This window comes from Oncorhynchus nerka, linkage group LG17, assembly GCF_034236695.1.
Source record: "Oncorhynchus nerka isolate Pitt River linkage group LG17, Oner_Uvic_2.0, whole genome shotgun sequence".
Classification (NCBI taxonomy): domain Eukaryota; kingdom Metazoa; phylum Chordata; class Actinopteri; order Salmoniformes; family Salmonidae; genus Oncorhynchus; species Oncorhynchus nerka.
The window spans coordinates 1,194,196-1,217,810 of NC_088412.1; the positions used below are offsets into that span (position 1 = coordinate 1,194,196).

The window sequence follows — 23,615 nt, forward strand, 5'->3', positions numbered from 1 at the left end:
ACAGAGAGAGATGCCACCTGGCAGAATGATATCCAGAGAGAGCCTAGACACCTGGCAGAATGATACACAGAGAGCCTAGCCTAGAGACACAGAGAGAGAGACCTGAGAATGATATCCAGATAGAGAGAGGCAGACACATCAGAGAGCCTACCTGAGATATCCTGATAGTAGCCTATGCCAGAGACAGAGAGAGACAGAGACAGCCTAGAGAGACAGAGAGAGACAGAGAGAGAGAGACTGAGACAGAGATGAGACAGAGAGAGAGATGCCTACAGGAGAATGAGAGACAGAGAGACAGAGAGAGAGACCAGAGAGAGAGATATCCTGAGAGAGAGACTACCTGGCAGAATGATATCCAGAGAGAGCCTAGACTACCTGAGACAGAGAGAGATATCACAGAGAGTAGAGAGCCTACCTGGAGAGAATGATATCAGAGAGAGCCTAGACTACCAGAGCAGAATGATATCCTGATAGTACACAGAATGAGAGAGCCTAGACACCTGAGCAGAATGATACACAGAGAGAGAGACTACCTGAGCAGAATGACATCATAGTAGCCTATGAGAGAGATATCACAGAGAGAGACCTGGCAGACAGAGAGAGAGAGACACAGAGACACAGAGAATGATATCCTGAGAGAGACACAGAGAGGAGAATGAGACACAGAGAGTAGCCTATGCCTACAGAGAGAGATGATATCCTGATAGAGCCTAGACAGAGACAGAGATGATAGAGATAGAGAGACACACAGAGATATCCTGAGAGAGAGACACAGGCAGAGATATCCTGATAGAGATGCACAGAATGAGATAGTAGCCTAGAGACACAGAAAGAGAGAGAGAGATGCCACAGAGAGAGAGAGAGAGACACAGAGAGAGAGAGACACAGAGAGAGAGAGATCCTGAGAGACACAGAGAGAGAGAGAGAGCCAGAGCTGGAGAGAGAGAGACACAGAGAGAGCCTAGAGAGACAGAGACACCTGAGAGAGAGAGACACAGAGAGAGAGATAGAGAGACACAGAGATGAGACAGAGACAGAGACCTGGCGAGATCAACGCCACACCTGTGACAACAGAGAGACAGGACTGGCTGTGATACAGTAGAGTCACTACCTGGCGTAATGATATCACAAGGGCCAAGATGTTTCTGAATCCTGTGCCTACAGTTCTTCTCAGGTAAAGTCACTGCACAATGGCCTCTACTAGTCTAGCAAACACAGCTATCAAGCTAAGTGGCCCACTCACCAGAAGAGACTGTAGCTGCTGCAGTCCATGCAGACCAGGTGCTGAGCAGAATCTTCTTCTCCTGCTCCTCACATCTCTTCTGACCAGCACCTCCCGTCACCTGACTCTGGCTGTCCTCATAGTGCTGCTTAGCATGAGCATTCACATACCTGGAGAGAACGGTTGACTGCATTAAACACAACACAACGCACTCAACTACAGTTTTACATCGGTTAAGGCAATATCACTTTCGCAATAGTCACATGGACCTTCATACGCATCTAAAAGTTGGAATGGGTCCTGTTGAAATAGATGACCAACTCTCGACTGCAAGTAGCTACAATGATTGCATGATATCAATACTAACCTCCCACAATGCACATTGAGACAGGTGAGACATACCCAGGGACTTTTGTTTGACCTGCAAACTAGAGAGAAGAAGAGACATTAAACGCTATGTAACTTAAGGACATTCATAGCTCTCAAACCCTTCTTCGCCGTATGTAGGGTTTTCAGAGGTTACATTGGCCCACATTTGGCTCCGTATGAACCAGTGTTAACCCCACTTATTTTTCCTCACGATGCGTATTAAAGTACTGGTGAGATATATATTTCATATTTTATGCATTTGCCTTGATTGATGATATCCTTGTATGAACTATCTATGAAATTTCAACTTGTTGCCTACCTGGCAGAATATATTTTAGCCTATGCCTACCTGGCAGAATGATATCCTGATAGTAGCCTATGATATCCTGATAGTAGCCTATGCCTACCTGGCAGAATGATATCCTGATAGTAGCCTATGGCTACCTGGCAGAATGATATCCTGATAGTAGCCTATGCCTACCTGGCAGAATGATATCCTGATAGTAGCCTATGCCTACCTGGCAGAATGATATCCTGATAGTAGCCTATGCCTACCTGGCAGAATGATATCCTGATAGTAGCCTATGCCTACCTGGCAGAATGATATCCTGATAGTAGCCTATGCCTACCTGGCAGAATGATATCCTGATAGTAGCCTATGCCTACCTGGCAGAATGATATCCTGATAGTAGCCTATGATATCCTGATAGTAGCCTATGATATCCTGATAGTAGCCTATGCCTACCTGGCAGAATGATATCCTGATAGTAGCCTATGCCTACCTGGCAGAATGATATCCTGATAGTAGCCTATGCCTACCTGGCAGAATGATATCCTGATAGTAGCCTATGCCTACCTGGCAGAATGATATCCTGATAGTAGCCTATGCCTACCTGGCAGAATGATATCCTGATAGTAGCCTATGCCTACCTGGCAGAATGATATCCTGATAGTAGCCTATGCCTACCTGGCAGAATGATATCCTGATAGTAGCCTATGCCTACCTGGCAGAATGATATCCTGATAGTAGCCTATGCCTACCTGGCAGAATGATATCCTGATAGTAGCCTATGGCTACCTGGCAGAATGATATCCTGATAGTAGCCTATGCCTACCTGGCAGAATGATATCCTGATAGTAGCCTATGCCTACCTGGCAGAATGATATCCTGATTATTTTACAAGATGTGTGCGCCTCCAGTTCATGAAATACGCTTCCTCCCCACCAGTTAGGCTCACAGCATGATTTCGGGGCATGATAGATCGCTAATTAGAGCAGGTGGCCACTTGTCCCGACTTTCTCAGTAAATAAGCGATGTGACGTGGAGATATGTGGTTGGGGACAAGATGGCGGAGTGAGTGGTCGCATTAAACTGAGCTCCTGAACTTTAAAGTGAATTCAAGCCATAATTTGAGTTTCACGACGAACTCAGTTAAAATCAAAAAAATAATTGTTGTCTTTATATGCTTTGCTTTTGTCCAAGACAGATGGTTTATCTAGAATCATTTACCCAAGTCAGGCACTTTTTATTCTAATAACCTAAAGAAAATAAAAAGTCAATTCTGTTATATTTAGATTTGTTTGGAGGAATTAAACGCATTATATTCGGAAATCACAATTAGTGAAAGACTATGATCATGGAGGTTAACAGGCTATAGATTTAGAGTCGTTAGTGGGAGCTTTTAGAATTACATGGTTGAAATGTCTGTCTGATCCTACCTCTGTCTGATCCTACCTCTGTCTGATCCTACCTCTGTCTGATCCTACCTCTGTCTGATCCTACCTCTGTCTGATCCTACCTCTGTCTGATCCTACCTCTGTGTGGTGTCTGATCCTACCTCTGTGTGGTGTCTGATCCTACCTCTGTGTGGTGTCTGATCCTACCTCTGTGTGGTGTCTAATCCTACCTCTGTGTGGTGTCTGATCCTACCTCTGTGTGGTGTCTGATCCTACCTCTGTGTGGTGTCTGATCCTACCTCTGTGTGGTGTCTAATCCTACCTCTGTGTGGTGTCTAATCCTACCTCTGTGTGGTGTCTAATCCTACCTCTGTGTGGTGTCTAATCCTACCTCTGTGTGGTGTCTAATCCTACCTCTGTGTGGTGTCTAATCCTACCTCTGTGTGGTGTCTAATCCTACCTCTGTGTGGTGTCTAATCCTACCTCTGTGTGGTGTCTAATCCTACCTCTGTGTGGTGTCTAATCCTACCTCTGTGTGGTGTCTAATCCTACCTCTGTGTGGTGTCTGATCCTACCTCTGTGTGGTGTCTGATCCTACCTCTGTGTGGTGTCTGATCCTACCTCTGTGTGGTGTCTGATCCTACCTCTGTGTGGTGTCTAATCCTACCTCTGTGTGGTGTCTAATCCTACCTCTGTGTGGTGTCTAATCCTACCTCTGTCTAATCCTACCTCTGTGTGGTGTCTAATCCTACCTCTGTGTGGTGTCTAATCCTACCTCTGTGTGGTGTCTGATCCTACCTCTGTGTGGTGTCTGATCCTACCTCTGTGTGGTGTCTAATCCTACCTCTGTGTGGTGTCTAATCCTACCTCTGTGTGGTGTCTAATCCTACCTCTGTGTGGTGTCTAATCCTACCTCTGTGTGGTGTCTAATCCTACCTCTGTGTGGTGTCTAATCCTACCTCTGTGTGGTGTCTGATCCTACCTATGTCCCTAACTGTTTAATAAACTTGGGACTTAAATTCCTAATGAAATGGGATTTTGACCCTAGCAAATTAAATGTCAAATTGTTTAAGTTAAACCAGCAAATGTTATTTTTCTGGAAAATTATAATCAAGGACAATTCCCCCCCCCACACAAAACATTGATTTGGAATAATATAGTTTTAAAATGAATAGGAAATCCATTTTCAAAGGCCTTTGGTTTGGCAAGAGTATTCATTTTGTATGTGATTTGGTAGACAACACTGGGGAGTTCTTACCATTTGACGAGTTCATCGGTACATTTCAGGTTAATATTACTCAGAGAGAATATATGAAAGGTTTGCAAAGCAATTCCACTTCCTTTACTTGGAGAATACTATTACTATTAAGAACTCTTCGTTATGAGGTTCTTCTCTCTTTTCTAAGAACTCTTCGTTATGAGGTTCTTCTCTCTTTTCTAAGAACTCTTTGTTATGAGGTTCTTCTCTCTTTTCTAAGAACTCTTTGTTATGAGGTTCTTCTCTCTTTTCTAAGAACTCTTTGTTATGAGGTTCTTCTCTTTTTCTAAGAACTCTTTGTTATGAGGTTCTTCTCTTTTCTAAGAACTCTTTGTTATGAGGTTCTTCTCTCTTTTCTAAGAACTCTTTGTTATGAGGTTCTTCGAACTTATGAGGTTCTTCTCTCTTTTTCTAAGGTTCTTCTCTCTTTTCTAAGAACTCTCTTCTAAGAACTCTTCGTTATGAGGTTCTTCTCTCTTTTCTAAGAACTCTTTGTTATGAGGTTCTTCTCTCTTTTCTAAGAACTCTTTGTTATGAGGTTCTTCTCTCTTTTCTAAGAACTCTTTGTTATGAGGTTCTTCTCTCTTTTCTAAGAACTCTTTGTTATGAGGTTCTTCTCTCTTTTCTAAGAACTCTTCGTTATGAGGTTCTTCTCTCTTTTCTAAGAACTCTTCGTTATGAGGTTCTTCTCTCTTTTCCAAGTTTACAAATTAATGACTAAACTGTTTGGATTAAAAATAATGCAACAATAAGTGGATACGATTGGCAGTTAAGTCATTTTTTGGTGATTATAATTATATAATGCTATGGAAGGGACCAACCCATGTTATGGTCAAATGGGACTACCTTTTGCCTGACTTGTCCCAGTTATTCCAAAAGTTGAACTAATTTTACAATATTTTCTTACATCTATCCTGGAAATGATTTCTTGCACAAAAGATTCCATTTTGACCAAATGCCTTGTTTCTTCTGTTCCTCTGATTCAGAATCTATAGAGCATTTGTTTTCTTTCATGCCACCGTTCTAGTAAACTATGGATTGAAATTCATGAACGGTTGTGTATAAAAACTCCACTATGTTTACCTTTGATGATGTTAAATGGCATTACGCTTATCCTTGTAATTCCCATCATAACTAATTTTTTTAACATTATTATTCACAAATTTAAATGGGGGTGGAAAATGTCCTTATTTTGTAGGGTTTTCTTTCTTCTTCATTTGAACTGATAAGAATTTTATAAATCCCTCAAACTTGTGAAACTTTAAAGGGTTGGGAAAATGATTAGAAGTCATGTCTCAATGTCTGTTAATGTCTCATTGCCTTGTCACATATTAATGATGTCCTGGTGTTCTATTATTATTTCATTTGTGTCATTGTATTCACAAGAATGTCCCTGTATTGATGTGTAATATTGTTATTGTTGCAATAAATAAATAAAAACATGGCGATATGTCCGTGTGGGAACACCAACCCCTAACAATGAGAGTAGTTTTTTTATTTTTAAATACGTTTTTGGAAACGCTATGCCTGTTCATGTTTAACCAAGCGTCCAGGGGCTCTTAAAGACAACTCGACCCGGTCAGAAGATACTATCAAAGATGTGTGTAACTAAACCAAGAGAGAGCACAGCCTGTCGTTTCCAATGGGAGCAAATGAGTCAGAGGGGAAAAACAAGAAAGGAAGTGGGCAGAGTTAAGCATGAGATAGCGAGATCCTATTGGTGAGTTCTAGAATATATCTGCATATTTCCGTTAGGGAACGCCTTCTCTGAAGTGCCGAAGTGTGCAATAACTAAATTCGCCTTTCCACTCCTAAACAACGCAATTTTAAACTTTTGCAAAGGGTAAAGTCTACTAAACTTAATCCACTCTGTTCATAATATATTTTAGTTTTGGGAAATTAAAACTGTATTGAGATCAAACGTTTCAGCGATGATAAAATGTGCAAAATGTCAGCCAAACTGCATTTAGTTCCATCTTCTCCCAATGCCATATTTGTGTAAAGCGGATGCTTCACATTTATACATCCGATGAAATATCTGCCTCATTATTCTCTATGATTCTCTATGAGATACTACCGTTAAGCGATGAGTGTTAATGTGTAGACTAGTGTCGGGGGTCTTAACGCAACTCCCCCGGTCAGGAGATACTATCGTGAATAGGCGTCAATGAATGGGGCAGCACATTCACAAGCCATGAAAATAGATGAGTCACCATCAAGTTGGTTTCATTATAGAAATATCTGAATATTATTAAATCAATGAAGGCGCATCGCTTAGCGTTTGGTGCAAAATGTGTAAAAAATGTGTGCGGGACAAATAACTTCACAAATCAAGAGACAGCCAGGGGAAACTGTAGAAAAACAAGTCCTAGTCAAGACAAGTAGCTATCAGGTGGGCTAGTTAGCTAACTAAATGTGGTTGTTAACGTTAGCTACCAGAATGAAATGTATACTAACTCACCGCTGCAACACCAGGAGGATGGGGAACCATGGGGGAAGCTTGAGGAATCTATGGTAATGCAAACATTGGAGTTCAAATGAGGGCACTCCATCAAACTAGATTAGGGTAGCTAAGCTAACGTCTCCCGAGTTTCAGCAGTGTTGTTGCGCTAGCTTACGTAGCAGCTTTGGCAAAAGATAGCTAATTAGCTGTTGTGTCGTGATTAAATTGTTGCTTAATTAGCGAGCTAACGTAGCAACAGACCATATTATAAATAGATGTATTCATTTATCTTCATTTGACACCATTTCGAACGGTGAGCCACGATCAAAACAAAACCTATCACGTCCACACACAAAAAAAAAAAAGAAAGTGTAAACGAGTCAAACGCTCCAAAAAACATTTAAGAGAATTTAGAGGAAGTGACGTATGAGCGAAAACAACTCGAGTTGTTAGTGATTGGTTAACCGTGTTATCCGTCAACATCCCGCTTTCTCTCAGAGGTTAAAAACTAAATCCGTGTTTTAATTGGCTCCAGCGTGACCTCCCTATTATTGGAAGGGTTTATAATGTCACGTTTTGTTTTACCCTGCTCAATTCTTATTTGTAGCTGATCAAACCAGCAAGGATATCAACAAAACGTTTCTAGACTTTATATGGGAAAATAAACAACACAAACTTGAGAAGCCTGTAATATCAAACCAAAGAGCTGATGGTGGGCTTGAAGTACTAGATTTCATTGATATCAACAATACCTTTAAAGTAAACTGGATAAAATATGTTTAACTCTGAATCTTTATGGTACTTCATTCTAAAACTGGGTGGTTTTACATTTGTGTGGAAGTGCAACTATTCTCTAGCAAAATTACCCATCAAACTGTCCAAATTTCATGAACAAGCCCTTTTACCTGGAAAGTATGTTATGGCCACAACTTCTCCCCACACAAGGCACTTCTGTGGAACAACAAAGATATTGAGGTTAAAAACAGTTCTTTGTTCTTCCCTAAGTGGTTTGAAAGAAATATTATATTTGTTTTTGATCAATTTGATAAAGAAAGAAATATACTTTAGCAATAAGGCCTGAGGAGGTGTGGTATATGGCCAATATACTATAGCCTAATAGATTACTTAATTGTTTTCTACCAACAGGAAAGAACGGTTAGTATAGCATGACAAACTGACCCCTTGGTGCCAGAGTGTTCCTGTGCTGCGGTACAGCTCAATGCCCAGCTAGATAGCGCTCACCTCAGTGAAGACCAGAACTACACCACAGATGGAGATGGTGGAGATCAGTGAAGACCAGAATTACACCACAGATGGAGCCGATGGAGAGTGAGACCAGTGAAGACCAGAACTACACCACAGATGAAGCTGATGGAGAGTGAGATCAGTGAAGACCAGAACTACACCACAGATGAAGCTGATGGAGAGTGAGATCAGTGAAGACCAGAACTACACCACAGATGGAGCCGATGGAGATCAGTGAAGACCAGAACTACACCACAGATGGAGCCGATGGAGATCAGTGAAGACCAGAACTACACCACAGATGGAGCCGATGGAGATCAGTGAAGACCAGAACTACACCACAGATGGAGCCGATGGAGATCAGTGAAGACCAGAACTACACCACAGATGGAGCAGATGAAGATCAGTGAAGACCAGAACTACACCACAGATGGAGCCGATGGAGAGAGAGAGATCAGTGAAGACCAGAACTACACCACAGATGGAGCCGATGGAGATCAGTGAAGACCAGAACTACACCACAGATGGAGCCGATGGAGATCAGTGAAGACCAGAACTACACCACAGATGGAGCCGATGGAGATCAGTGAAGACCAGAACTACACCACAGATGGAGCCGATGGAGATCAGTGAAGACCAGAACTACACCACAGATGGAGCCGATGGAGATCAGTGAAGACCAGAACTACACCACAGATGGAGCCGATGGAGATCAGTGAAGACCAGAACTACACCACAGATGGAGCCGATGGAGATCAGTGAAGACCAGAACTACACCACAGATGGAGCAGATGAAGATCAGTGAAGACCAGAACTACACCACAGATGGAGCCGATGGAGAGAGAGAGATCAGTGAAGACCAGAACTACACCACAGATGGAGCCGATGGAGATCAGTGAAGACCAGAACTACACCACAGATGGAGCCGATGGAGATCAGTGAAGACCAGAACTACACCACAGATGGAGCCGAGATCAGTGGAGATCAGTGAAGACCAGAACTACACCACAGATGGAGCCGATGGAGATCAGTGAAGACCAGAACTACACCACAGATGGAGCCGATGGAGATCAGTGAAGACCAGAACTACACCACAGATGGAGCCGATGGAGATCAGTGAAGACCAGAACTACACCACAGATGGAGCCGATGGAGATCAGTGAAGACCAGAACTACACCACAGATGGAGCTGATGGAGATCAGTGAAGACCAGAACTCTCTGTATGAACCTGAGAGCTCAGAAGCCAAGACTTTTGAAGATGCAAAGATCCACAACTACACCACAGATGGAGCAGATGGAGATCAGAAGACCAGAACTACACCACAGATGGAGAGGCTTATGGAGTCTGAAGACCAGAACTACACCACAGATGGAGCAGGTGTCATCAGTTCATCCCTGAAATACACGGCAGATGGAGCCGATGGAGACCAGTGAAGACCAGAACTACACCACAGTGGGGAGATCCATCACCGATGGAGACCGATGGAGGGCCATCAGGAGGAAGAACTACCCACAGACCAGAGCAGATGGAAAGTGAAGACAGAATCTGTTGGTGAACCTGAGAGCTCAGAAGCCAAGACTTTTGAAGATGCAAAGATCCACAATACATAGTCTGATAGAAACATGTCACCTCCTGTCTGGTGAGCCAGGATGTCGAGCAGGTGTCATCAGTTCAGCCCATGTGCCAGAAACTACATGTTGACCAGCACACGGAGGCCATTCTGTGGGCCATCACAGTCCAGACCGTGTCCGTTGGCCACAGGACCATCCTGAGATCCCCTTCCAGAGTGGGAAAGTTGTTCCTTTGGCTCTTACAATCTGGACTCTGCCCCAGCAGCTGTTCTTTACTGGCGGCTCCCACTCCATATTTGTGGAAACATGTCACCTCCTCAGTCTGGTGTCCATGTCTCTGTGACGGTTCACAAGCCAACAGCACCATGTGCCAGAGGTTAACTACATGTTGACCCAGCACACGGAGGCCATTCTGGATACAGTTGGTGACAGTCCACTAATCGTATCCGTTGGCTCTTATACCATCCTGGACTCTGCTTCCCCCAGGAGACTGTTCTTCCTTTGGCTCTTACACCATCATGGACTCTGCTTCCCCCAGGAGACTGTTCTTCCTTTGGCTCTCACACCATCCTGAACTCTGCTTCCCCAGGAGACTGTTCTTCCTTTGGCTCTCACACCATCATGGACTCTGCTTCCCCCAGGAGACTGTTCTTCCTTTGGCTCTTACACCATCATGGACTCTGCTTCCCCAGGAGACTGTTCTTCCTTTGGCTCTCACACCATCCTGAACTCTGCTTCCCCAGGAGACTGTTCTTCCTTTGGCTCTTACACCATCATGGACTCTGCTTCCCCCAGGAGACTGTTCTTCCTTTGGCTCTTACACCATCATGGACTCTGCTTCCCCAGGAGACTGTTCTTCCTTTGCCTCTCACACCATCATGGACTCTGCTTCCCACCTGATCCTCCCCCAGGAGACTGTGCAGGCGATGTGAGGAATAGTTACTGTTTGGAGACAGAGGGATTAGAGAGATGTCTGCAACACATTGAGGTAAGCTATAGCCTAACCTATATTTTGTTACCTAGCCTAAGGGTTGTAAGTGTGTATTTGGTATGTTTTTACGTTTGTATGAAAAGTTTCACAAATTAGTTGCATTTTTAGACCTATACATGCCTCTTGTAAGACCCTATGATCTGTGAAGTGTACATGATACAGAAAATGTCTTCGTTTCATTATGCTCCTTATTGTGGGCTCTAAAATATGGAATATCTCTAGATTCTGGAGAAAAAAATCACTTAATGTTTGAGACATTATCTCAAAGACCGTCGTGAGAGTTAGTTTTACCCTTGAAGAGGATGTAGGGACCTTTAGGATAATAATAATAATAATAATAATAAAATCACTATTACTAACAGGCCCACGGATGCAGTATTCAAACCCTGGCCACTGACAGGCATCCAAGTGTGAGGGTGACCTTGAGGGACTCACCTGCTGATATCTGGCATGAGTATGACCTGTGACCTGGTGGCCGTCGGGAAGCCAGAGGTAATGTCATATATTTTATAGTATTTTTATATTTTTTATATATATATTTTTTTCTACTGTATTATTGACTATGTTTGTTTTACTCCATGTGTAACTCTGTGTTGTTGTTTGTGTCACACTGCTTTGCTTTATCTTGACCAGGTCGCAGTTGTAAATGACAACTTGTTCTCAACTAACCTACCTGGTTAATAAATAAAGGTTAAATAAAACTATGATTTGTGTAACTTATATCTGTCTCTAGGACCATCCCAGCAGACTCTCCTGACTGCCCAAAGAGAGAGAGTGCCCATCACTTTGGGAGGTGGGCTGGTGTTCCCGAAAATGGATAAGGAGCAGGCCATTCAACAGCGAATTCAAAGATGCACACATCTATAAATACATAAATGTACAGTGCCTTGCAAAAGTATTCATCCCACTTGGCATTTTTCCTATTTTGTTGCATTACAACCTGTCATCTAAATGGATTGTTATTTGGATTTCATGTAACACAAAATAGTCCATATTGGTGAATTTCAATGAAAAAAATGACTTGTTTTTCCTAAAAATACAAAAAGGAAAAGTGGTGCGTGTATATGTATTCACCCCCTTTACATATGTATTCACCCCTTTACATATGTATTCACCCCCTTTACATATGTATTTACATATGTATTCACCCCTTTACATATGTATTCACATATGTATTCACCCCTTTACATATGTATTCACTCCCTTTACATATGTATTCACCCCTTTACATTTACATATGTATTCACCCTTTACATATGTATTCACTCCTTTACATATGTATTCACTCCTTTACATATGTATTCACCCCTTACATATGTATTCACCCCTTTACATATGTATTCACCCCTTTACATATATTCACCCCTTTACATATGTATTCACCTCCTTTACATATGTATTCACCCCCCTTTACATATGTATTCACCTTTACATATGTATTCACCCCCTTTACATATGTATCACATATGTATTCACCCCTTTACTTTATCCACATATGTATTCACCTCCTTTACATATGTATTCACTCCCTTTACATATGTATTCTTTTACATATGTATTCACATATGTATTCACCTTTTACATATGTATTCACCTCCTTTACATATGTATTCACTCCCTTTACATATGTATTCACCCCCTTTACCTTCACCCCTTTACATATGTATTCACACATATGTATTCCCCCACCTTTATGTATTCATATGTATTCACCCCCTTTACATATGTATTCACCCCCTTTACATATGTATTCACCCCCAAACATATGTATTCATCCCTTTACATATGTATTCACCCCCCTTTACATATGTATTCACGCCATATGTATTCACCTCCTTTACATTTTACACATATATGTATTCACCCCTTTACATATGTATTCACCCCTTTACATATGTATTCACCACCCCTTTACATATGTATTCACCCCCTTTACATATGTATTCACCCCCTATGTATTCACTCCCTATTATTCACCCCTTTACATATGTATTCATGTATTCACACATATGTATTCCTCCTTTACATATGTATTCACCTCCTTTACATATGTATTCACCCCACCCCTTTACATATGTATTCACCCCTTTACATATGTATTCACCCCTTTACATATGTATTCACCCCTTTACATATGTATTCACCCCCTTTACATATGTATTCACCCCTTTACATATGTATTCACTCCCTTTACATATGTATTCACCCTTTACATATGTATTCACCCCACTCCCTTTACATATGTATTCACCCCTTTACATATGTATTCACCTCCTTTACATATGTATTCACCCCCTTTACATATGTATTCCCCCTTTACATATGTATTCACCCCTTATGTATTCACCCCCTATGTATTCACCCCTTTACATATGTATTCACCCCTTTACATATGTATTCACCCCTTTACATATGTATTCACTTTACATATGTATTCACCCCCTTTACATATGTATTCACCCCTTTACATATGTATTCACCCCTTTACATATGTATTCACCCCCTTTACATATACATATATGTATTCACCCCCTTTACATATGTATTCACCCCTTTACATATGTATTCACCCCCTTTACATATGTATTCACCCCCTTACATATGTATTCACCCTTTACATATGTATTCACCCCCTTTACATATGTATTCACCCCTTTACATATGTATTCACCCCCTTTACATATGTATTCACCCCTTTACATATGTATTCACCCCTTTACATATGTATTCATATGTATTCACCCCTTTACATATGTATTCACCCCTTTACATATGTATTCACCCCCTTTACATATGTATTCACCCCTTTACATATGTATTCACCCCCTTTACATATGTATTCACCCCCTTTACATATGTATTCACCCCTTTACCCCCCTTTACATATGTATTCACCCCCTTTACATATGTATTCACCCCTTTACATATGTATTCACCCCTTTACATATGTATTCACCCCTTTACATATATGTATTCACCCCTTTACATATGTATTCACCCCTTTACATATGTATTCACCCCTTTACATATGTATTCACCCCTTTACATATGTATTCACCCCTTTACATATGTATTCACCCCTTTACATATGTATTCACCCCCTTACATATGTATTCACCCCTTTACATATGTATTCACCCCCTTACATATGTATTCACCCCTTTACATATGTATTCCCCCCCCCTTTACATATGTATTCACCCCTTTACATATGTATTCACCCCTTTACATATGTATTCACCCCTTTACATATGTATTCACCCCCTTTACATATGTATTCACCCCTTTACATATGTATTCACCCCTTTACATATGTATTCACCCCCTTTACATATGTATTCACCCCCTTTACATATGTATTCACCCCCTTTACATATGTATTCACCCCTTTACATATGTATTCACCCCCTTTACATATGTATTCACCCATATGTATTCCTTTACATATGTATTCACCCCCTTTACATATGTATTCACCCCCTTTACATATGTATTCACCCCCACCCCTTTACATATGTATTCACCCCTTTACATATGTATTCACTCCCTTTACATATGTATTCACCCCTTTACATATGTATTCACCCCCTTTACATATGTATTCACCCCTACATATGTATTCACCCCTTTACATATGTATTCACCCCTTTACATATGTATTCACCCCTTTACATATGTATTCACCCCTTTACATATGTATTCACCCCTTTACATATGTATTCACCCCTTTACATATGTATTCACCCCTTTACATATGTATTCACCCCCTTTACATATGTATTCACCCCCATTTATTCATATATGTATTCACCCCTTTACATATGTATTCACCCCTTTACATATGTATTCACCCCCTTTACATATGTATTCACTCCCTTTACATATGTATTCACTCCCTTTACATATGTATTCACCCCTTTACATATGTATTCACCCCCTTTACATATGTATTCACTCCCTTTACATATGTATTCACCCCCTTTACATATGTATTCACTCCCTTTACATATGTATTCACTCCCTTTACATATGTATTCACCCCCTTTGCTATGAAGCCCCTAAATAAGATCTGGTGCAACCAATTACCTTCAGAAGTCACATAATTAGTTAAATAAAGTCTGCTTGTGTGCAATCTAAGTGTCACATGATCTGTCAGATGATCTCAGTAGATATACACCTGTTTTGAAAAGGCCACCGAGTCTGCAACACCACTAAGGAAGCGGCACCATGAAGACCAAGGAGCTCTCCAAACAGGTCAGGGACAAAGTTGTGGAGAAGTACAGATGGGTTATAAAAAAATATCCGAAACTTTCACCATCCCACGGAGCACCATTAAATACATTATATTATTATAAAATGGAAAGAGTATGGCACCACAACAAACCTGCCAAGAAAGGGCCGCCCACCAAAACTCATGGACCAGGCAAGAAGGGCATTAATCAGAGAGGCAACAAAGAGACCAAAAATAACCCTGAGTGTGTATTTAATCTGCAATTTAACTTCTTAGAGTGTCAATCAGCAGGAAAAACAATAACAAAGTGTCCTCCTCTTTCTGTAAAAAGCTGAGTGAAATGTAACCGCTCTCAAATTCATAGAGCTATGGAAGCAAGGACTGACCATCCACCATATCAACATTGTAGTTTTTTTTCTCAGTTTTCTTGTTTTTCAATCAACCAACAAAACACATTCCACATTCACAGATGTGACAGACTTTTTTTTTAAAAGTCTTTAAAAATATAATAATACATTTGAGAAAAAAAAAATACAATTAAAATAAAAGATTAAAAGAAAAATAATAAAAGTTTTTATTTTATTTTTATAATTTTTTCCTTGGTGCATATATATATATATATATGCATACACGTACCATTTTGTTTTTAAACACAAAAAAAAACATATTTTTATTAGCTATTTCTAGCCTTCGCTGAGACGACGGGCCAATAATTCGTTTTTAGGTTTTACAGCACCTTACACAACATGTATCTGCGCATTTCCCTAGTCACCCCGTTCACTCTGTCCAGTTTGAAATATAGTTGAATAGTGGAGACCAGAGTCTATCAAACTTGGGCTGTCTCTTGTGGAGGTCATAAGTGAGCTTTTCAAGAGGAAGAAAGTCAACAATCTGGTCAATCCACATTTTAAATGTAGGAGGGGTATTAGAGGCCCACAATAGAATAATACATTTCTTAGCAAAGTATGTAATAGTCATAAGCAAATTTTCTCTGTCAGGATCAAGAACAAAGTCCTGCTGGGCATTAAGAAGATAGATACATGGGGTCATATCAAACTGTACCTCTAGTATTTTCTGTGCAGCAGTATGTACAGATTGCCAGAATCTGGCAATCTCCCTACAGCTCCAAAATACATGCATATAGGTTCCACTTTCAGAGGTACATCTTTTACAGTTAGGAGACATATCTGTTTTCATTCTATGGAGTCTCAAAGGAGTATAATAACATTTGTACAAAAATTTGTAATTCGATTATTTCATTTTTACATTAGTAAAGGAGCAGTATACCCTGTCGCAGACCTCCGCCCATAACTCATCACTGATAGTCAGACCAAGGTCCTTTTCTCAGATTATTTTCAAAGGAGTTAAGGAGGAGCCTCCTTTCTCAGAAAGGAGTCTATAGATGTAAGATATTTTGCCTTTAATGGATTGTGCTGTGACAAGAAGGGTTTCAACTTCATTCAACTGAGTTCTAAACCTCCTCTTGGAGGTAAATGGGATATTGGCACATCGAATTCACTGCAGAGCTTTTGAAAGGATTTCAGTGTAGTGGTTTTTTGATGAAATAGGTCTGAAAATGTCCTGATTCCTAGAGTATGACAAAGATTAAAGTTGGCATCCCTCAGGGCTTTTGGCAAGTCTGGGTTGCCTACTATAGGCGAGTGAGAACATATTTGGGAGGAAATGCCCAGTTATTTCTTACAGTCCCTCCACGCTAGTAGGGTGCTGTAAATCACAAAGGATTTGGCTATGTTGCCCACTTCACTAAAGTTATTAATGAATATAATTGAGCTTAAGGGCAATGAACCACAGGATTGGGCTTCTATCTGAATCCACGTTGACTCTTGTCTGTTTGTGATCCATGTTAGCATGTTGCGGATTTGGGCAGACCAGTAGTACAATTGAAGGGAGGGAAGAGCAAGACCACCCTTCGATTCAGGTTTCGATAGAGTGGAAAACATGATCCTAGGTTTTTTATTGCCCCATATAAATTTGGTGATGCTTTGGTTAGTTGTTTTGAAGAAGGAAACTGGGAGATAGCATGGGAGCATCTGAAATAAGTAGTTCAGTCTAGGGAGGATGTTCATACGGATGACATTAATTCTTCCTACTAAACTAATTGGGAGGGAGATCCAGGTTTGGAGATCGTTCTTGATTCGATCCAGGAGTGGAAGATAATTTTCCTTGAAAAGGCAATTCAGATCTGGTGGTGTTATGAAGATCCCGACCATGAAGATCTCAAGATCTGTTTTCAGTCTTAGAAAAGTTCAATATGGGCCCAAATTTTATTAAATGGATCAAATCACTATACTCTCATCCAAATGCCATGGTGACTACTAATGGACTGAACTCTGACAGATTCCCTCTGGAACGGGGCACAAGACAAGGGTGCTCGCTGTCCCCCCTGCTCTACTTGTTGGGGGTGGAGCCTCTGGCAGAGCTGATAAGGAGCAATCCAAGTATTATGGGTGTTTCTGCAGGCGGCCTGCAGCACAAGATTTCGCTTTACGCAGATGATGTCTTGCTCTACATATCCAACCCTGAGAAATCCCTCCCTCTCATTTTAGACACAATTGCTCAATATGGCAAGTTTTCAGGTTATAAGATCAATTTGAACAAATTCACTGTCTGCCCTCTCAATATTACACTCACCAGCTCTATGAAGACACTATGTCCTTTCCAATGGAAAACACAGGGGTTTCAATACCTCGGGATCTTCATAACATTGTAGTTTTAATCATGTTATGAGGCTATACAGGACTGACCATCCATGATATCAACATTATAGTTATAACCATGTTATGAGACTATACAGGACTGACCATCCATGATATCAACATTATAGTTATAACCATGTTATGAGGCTATACAGGACTGACCATCCATCAACATTATAGTTATAACCATGTTATGAGACTATACAGGACTGACCATCCATGATACCAACATTATAGTTATAACCATGTTATGAGGCTATACAGGACTGACCATCCATGATATCAACATTATAGTTATAACCATGTTATGAGGCTATACAGGACTGACCATCCATGATACCAACATTATAGTTATAACCATGTTATGAGGCTATACAGGACTGACTATACAGGACTGACCATCCATGATATCAACATTATAGTTTAACTTTGTTTTGAGGATATACAGCGTTTGTTTACATGTTCTTTGTTTACAAACATTGGAGTAAAACAGGCTTATATTTTGGGTTCTCGTGGAGTGTGATCGTTGAACGAAGCTCATGAGGCATTTATCAGATTCTTCAAGAATCAATGGTTACATATCATTAATTTATAAGAGCAAAAACAGATGAAGCAACTGCTGATTGCCCCTTTAAGGTATGCTACTGTTGTTTGTCTATTGATCTTGTGCAAGAGGCAAAAGACTTGCAATCACAAGCCTTTCATGTGGATCCTCTTCTTGTTTGTTATTGGAACTTGTAAATACACCTTAATAACCCTGTAATTGACTGTATTTTATGTAATCCTGTTTCAGTGATCTGTTTCCACTACCATGTAGCCAGGTGGCTTTGGGTAAAGGCGTCTGCTAAATGGCATTTATTATTAAAGTCGTCTTTGACTAGTTAGTTATAGTAGTTATCATTCCTTTCCACTAGATGGCAGCCAAAGCTAGTAGAAGTCACTACTGTAGCAACAGGGACACGGAATTACTGCGCGTTGAATGGTAGTTTTATCTTCAAAGCAAGTTAATCGGGTTACACTTGAACATGTTATAGTGGACAAGCTAACGAATAGTATTGTTACATAAGGCGCAGGCCTTAGAAAAAAGAAAAAAAAAGTAAAGCACCCAAACTAACTGGCTAAAGTTGGTTAGCTTTACTAGCTACTTCCAGACACAAATAATACAACAGCCGGACCATTTTACTCCCCCCAGCAGAGCTGGTGTTATGTTATCCAGAGAGTTGGTGACTAACTGCTGGCAACAATTTAATTCCACTTTTTTTGTCGACATTTACGGAAACCGACCATTGTCAACGGGTGTTGAGCTTTCCTAAATGCAAGTTATTCTGTGCTCTGAAATGGGATGAGAGCAAATTTATAAACCCACCTAAATTAATGTCCATTGAGAATGCACAACTACACCATTTAGCTAAGCAGGACGTGAATAATAAAGTCAATAAACGTTGGGTAGTTAGATATCAGATAGTTAATATACTGGAAAGTTTGATGTATTAGTAGCCAACTAACGTTAGGTAGCTGGCTAACATACCGGTACATACTGCTGTAATGATATGCTATGCGGTTCGTAAGAATTGCGTAACTAACAAATTGTCAGCCAACATAACGTGCGACTTATTAGAAACCTAATTACTTTATTACATTGCTCCATATTTTCTTAACATTTGTCATAATTAGTTAAAACATTGAATTTGTATCCGCTCTCGTCGAACGTCAGCTGCATATTCTCCGCCATTTTATTCAAATATGAAAACGTTTGTGAAGCCACGCCCATTTCCTGAGGAATTGCATTATGGGCCCTAAAAGCACAGAAATGGTGTCCCTCCACTGTATGCATACTTCGTATTTTGGTGAATGTAGTACTACATCTGGGAACTTTTGGCATAGTAACTGTATCCATACTTAAAAATAAATAAAAATGTTATTATATATATATTTTTTTAATTAACAACAAATCAATAGAGAAAGTACATGAGGGAACACAAGTTTATATTGATTATAAATAATGGACAATCGAGCTAGGGGGTACAATATCACATTACAATTACACAAGGACCTTAAGGGACATACATACACTTATAATTATAACAGCTTTTTTTGTTAGTAGAGTATTTAACTGTTTTAAATACAGTTCAATTTATTTTTGTAGGGTAAGAAAATGTGTTTTTTTTATTGTAAATTTACATTTGTGTATATGAAATTTGGCCAAAAGAATAATGAAATTAATTACATAAAAATGTTTCAGCTTATTTCTATCTTATGTAAAGAATCCAATCAGTACATCTCTCCACAATAGTGTAAAATCTTCATAAATGTGTTCAATTATACATCTACTGATGTCTTGCCACAGTTTTCTTACATGAATACAATGCCAAAAAAGATGCACAACTGTTTCTGGGTGGTCATTACAAAAGGAGCCATTTGAGTTGATGTTTTCCTTAAACTTCTTCATATAGTGGTTGGCAGGATAATATTTACAAACCATTTTAAAGGAAACTTCCTTAATTTTGTTAACAAGTAGGTATGTGTGTGGCAACATCCAAACTTTTTCCCAACAGATATTATCAATAAATCCATTCCAATAAGGCATGACAACATCCTGCTGAAACAAGGTTTGTATCGCTCTGTTGTTGAATGGACCAAAAGAGAAACAAATCTTTCCTACTGATGAGTCAACAGGGTCAACAGAAGGTCGGCTCTGAGGGTCAGGTCTTTCCTACTGATGAGTCAACAGGGTCAACAGAAGGTAGGCTCTGAGGGTCAGGTCTTTCCTACTGATGAGTCAACAGGGTCAACAGAAGGTAGGCTCTGAGGGTCAGGTCTTTCCTACTGATGAGTCAACAGGGTCAATAGAAGGTAGGCTCTGAGGGTCAGGTCTTTCCTACTGATGAGTCAACAGGGTCAACAGAAGGTCGGCTCTGAGGGTCAGGTCTTTCCTACTGATGAGTCAACAGGGTCAACAGAAGGTAGGCTCTGAGGGTCAGGTCTTTCCTACTGATGAGTCAACAGGGTCAATAGAAGGTAGGCTCGGAGGGTCAGGTTTGACACGTTCCTGAATAACATAGCAACACCTGAAGGAATGGCATCTAAAACAATTGCAAAATCTTTAGGTGTTACAGGGACCTTGTAAAGTGATAAGAATTCTTTATAACTGAGTAAAAGACCCTCTGCATTTACCAGTTGGCTCACCAATAGGATATTATTTCTGAACCAATATTCTAAAAACAGAGAGGTATTTTTATACAATATATCCCCATTATTCCATATATAATATCTGTGTGGAGAAACATTGTGTTTATAAATTAAGGACCATGACAAGAAAACCTGCCGATGAAAAGCAGAAAGTTTCACTGGAATTTTGTCAATATTATAATTGCAAAACAACATGAAGTTAAGGCCACCAAAAGTAGAGAAGACATGATGAGGAATAAAATTCCAGATAGAAGTGGGTCTTCTGAGGAATTGTTTTATCCAATTGATCTTAAAAGTATTATTTAAAGTAGTAAAGTCCAGAAAATTCAGCCCACCATACTCATAAGTTATTACAACAGTTTTCCTAATGTAATGTTTACGGATAAAGTAATCCTTCTCACCCCCCCCCCCCCCCCCCCCCCCTTAAAAGACCTAGATGCACTATTGTAAAGTGGCTGTTCCACTGGATGTCATAAGGTGAAAGCACCAATTTGTAAGTCGCTCTGGATAAGAGCGTCTGCTAAATGACTTAAATGTCAAATGTAAATGTTTACGGTTTCTCCAAAGAAAGTTGAAAAGCATCTGGTCTATCTCCTTGCTAATTTTAGATAGAAGAGATACCTTCAGCCTTGGTTATTAGGACTCTACCTTTTAAAGATAAGTCACTCTGTAGTCATTGATTTAGCTTCTCCTGGGGTTTTTTAATACGAGGGTTAAAATGTAGTAAGCCATCTAGACTTCTGATCCTTTGTAATGGTTATGCCTAAATTTCACTGGAATACCATCATATGAAGGTGTCACACAATCTTTGACAGCTATGAGTATCCATACTATGAACAATAAGCATACTACATTTACATCACAAATAGTATGGTTAGTGCAGTTAGTATGAGTCTTCGGTATTTTAACACAGCTCCATTCCCCTTTAAGTTATGCACAGCTTTCATTTTTGTGTTTATCTGTGTTAATTTATTTTTGTAACACATTTGAATATGTATCCTTCAAAATGTATATGGAATTTCACAACAACAACATCACAGCACAAATTGACTCGCTGTTTTTATTTACTTCCTGCTTTTTTTTACTTCCTGCTTTTACTTCCTGCTTTGCTCCTTATGGGGACACTCAAAATGGCTGCCAGTCCAGGAGGATGACATCATCTCAGTCCCATAATGGCACAATTTACTTGAATGAGGATGACAGTTCTATTCATTCTATTTCTGTGGGTAAAACCTGTCCCATAATATATATATATATTTTTAAACAATGTTTTGGTTCATTCTCACATCATGCCTTACAATAATGTTACATACAGTAGTTGGAACAAAACCAATATGAATGTTGATACAGACCAAACATAAACAGAATGAAGCACGTAAAATACAACACACATTCCACATGAAGAACTATGGGAATATCAGAAGAACCCTGTTTGCCCACTGAGGAGTTCAGTAAAAGCACACGATGCCGTAATCTAATTAATAAACAATAGGGGCCCGTGGAGGTGATGTGAGCAGCTACCAAATATACCTGAAATAAACACAGAAGTCATATTGTAAAAGACGGAGAGTGCAGAAAGCCTTATACATGTTGTACGATCATTGAGAGTCATTTTAAACATAACCACGAGGAAAATAGCCTGGCCTGCATTAGTGAAGGAGAAGGCAGATACCATATGACTCTCTCATTGTCCACTCCTCCAACCCAGGAACAAGGATTTGTGAATAATCTGATAACCACGAGGAAAATAGCCTGCATTAGTGAAGGAGAAGGCAGATACCATATGACTCTCTCATTGTCCACTTCTCCAACCCAGGAACAAGGATTTGTGAATAATCTGATAACAAAACATGATGGGAAACATGACATTACATTGTAGGGTTGTTAGTTGTAGATCTACATTCCTCTATTAAATCAACCTGAGAGGGGCCATTCAGGTGAGGGCCCTGCCTGGTGTTTCCCCTAGAAATACAATGCCTGGCATGGGTACACTTCAAATGGAAAGTGGACTTGAATGGGATCATGCGCTCTAGTCATTCTCATTTCTATGGTGTTTCCAGTCATTCCTGTGTTCTCTTCTCTATGCCATCTCAATTGGCTCCTGTTGCAGTGGTGTCTCCACCTTGGCTTCTTTCACTTTCTTTGGTGCACGTTCGTGATTCTTACTGATATTTGATATAAAAGAGCAGTTAGTTATTTGTAGTAATAATTAAGACAAATTACAACAAAAAATTATTCTGTAATTTAAAAAAATATATATATTATATTTTTAATTAAAGAGAATAATGAACAGTGTACTGTACTATATCAGAGAATAATGAACAGTGTACTGTACTATATTAGAGAATAATGAACAGTGTACTGTACTATATCAGATAATAATGAACAGTGTACTGTACTATATCAGAGAATAATGAACAGTGTACTGTACTATATCAGAGAATAATGAACAGTGTACTGTACTATATCAGAGAATAATGAACAGTGTACTGTACTATATCAGAGAATAATGAACAGTGTACTGTACTATATCAGAGAATAATGAACAGTGTACTGTACTGTATCAGAGAATAATGAACAGTGTACTGTACTATATCAGAGAATAATGAACAGTGTACTGTACTGTATCAGAGAATAATGAACAGTGTACTGTACTATATCAGAGAATAATGAACAGTGTACTGTACTGTATCAGAGAAT

General features: G+C 39.8%; 1 protein-coding gene and 1 long non-coding RNA gene across 3 annotated transcripts in view; one reads left to right on the forward strand and one right to left on the reverse strand.

Annotated features, from left to right (window-relative positions):
• Window positions 1-7,352, reverse strand: part of usp3 (ubiquitin specific peptidase 3) — a 98,691-nt gene extending 91,339 nt beyond the window's left edge. Inside the window, exons 1-3 of one of the 2 annotated variants that reach the window (XM_065002830.1) lie at window positions 6,988-7,352; window positions 1,590-1,650; window positions 1,344-1,392 (exon numbers count right to left, since the gene is read on the reverse strand). In XM_065002830.1, coding sequence (XP_064858902.1) covers window positions 1,344-1,392; window positions 1,590-1,650; window positions 6,988-7,078 — 201 coding nt within the window. In that variant the 5' untranslated portion in view covers window positions 7,079-7,352. Of the gene's footprint in view, window positions 1-1,243; window positions 1,393-1,589; window positions 1,651-6,987 lie in introns of those variants that run through there. The other variant, XM_065002829.1, reaches the window with a different exon arrangement.
• Window positions 7,353-10,061: 2,709 nt separating this feature from the next.
• LOC115125780 (uncharacterized) lies at window positions 10,062-11,832 on the forward strand. The gene is made up of 3 exons (XR_003863021.2): window positions 10,062-10,775; window positions 11,141-11,270; window positions 11,512-11,832. It is a non-coding gene; the product is annotated as an uncharacterized LOC115125780 (long non-coding RNA).
• The last annotated feature ends 11,783 nt before the right edge of the window (window positions 11,833-23,615 follow it).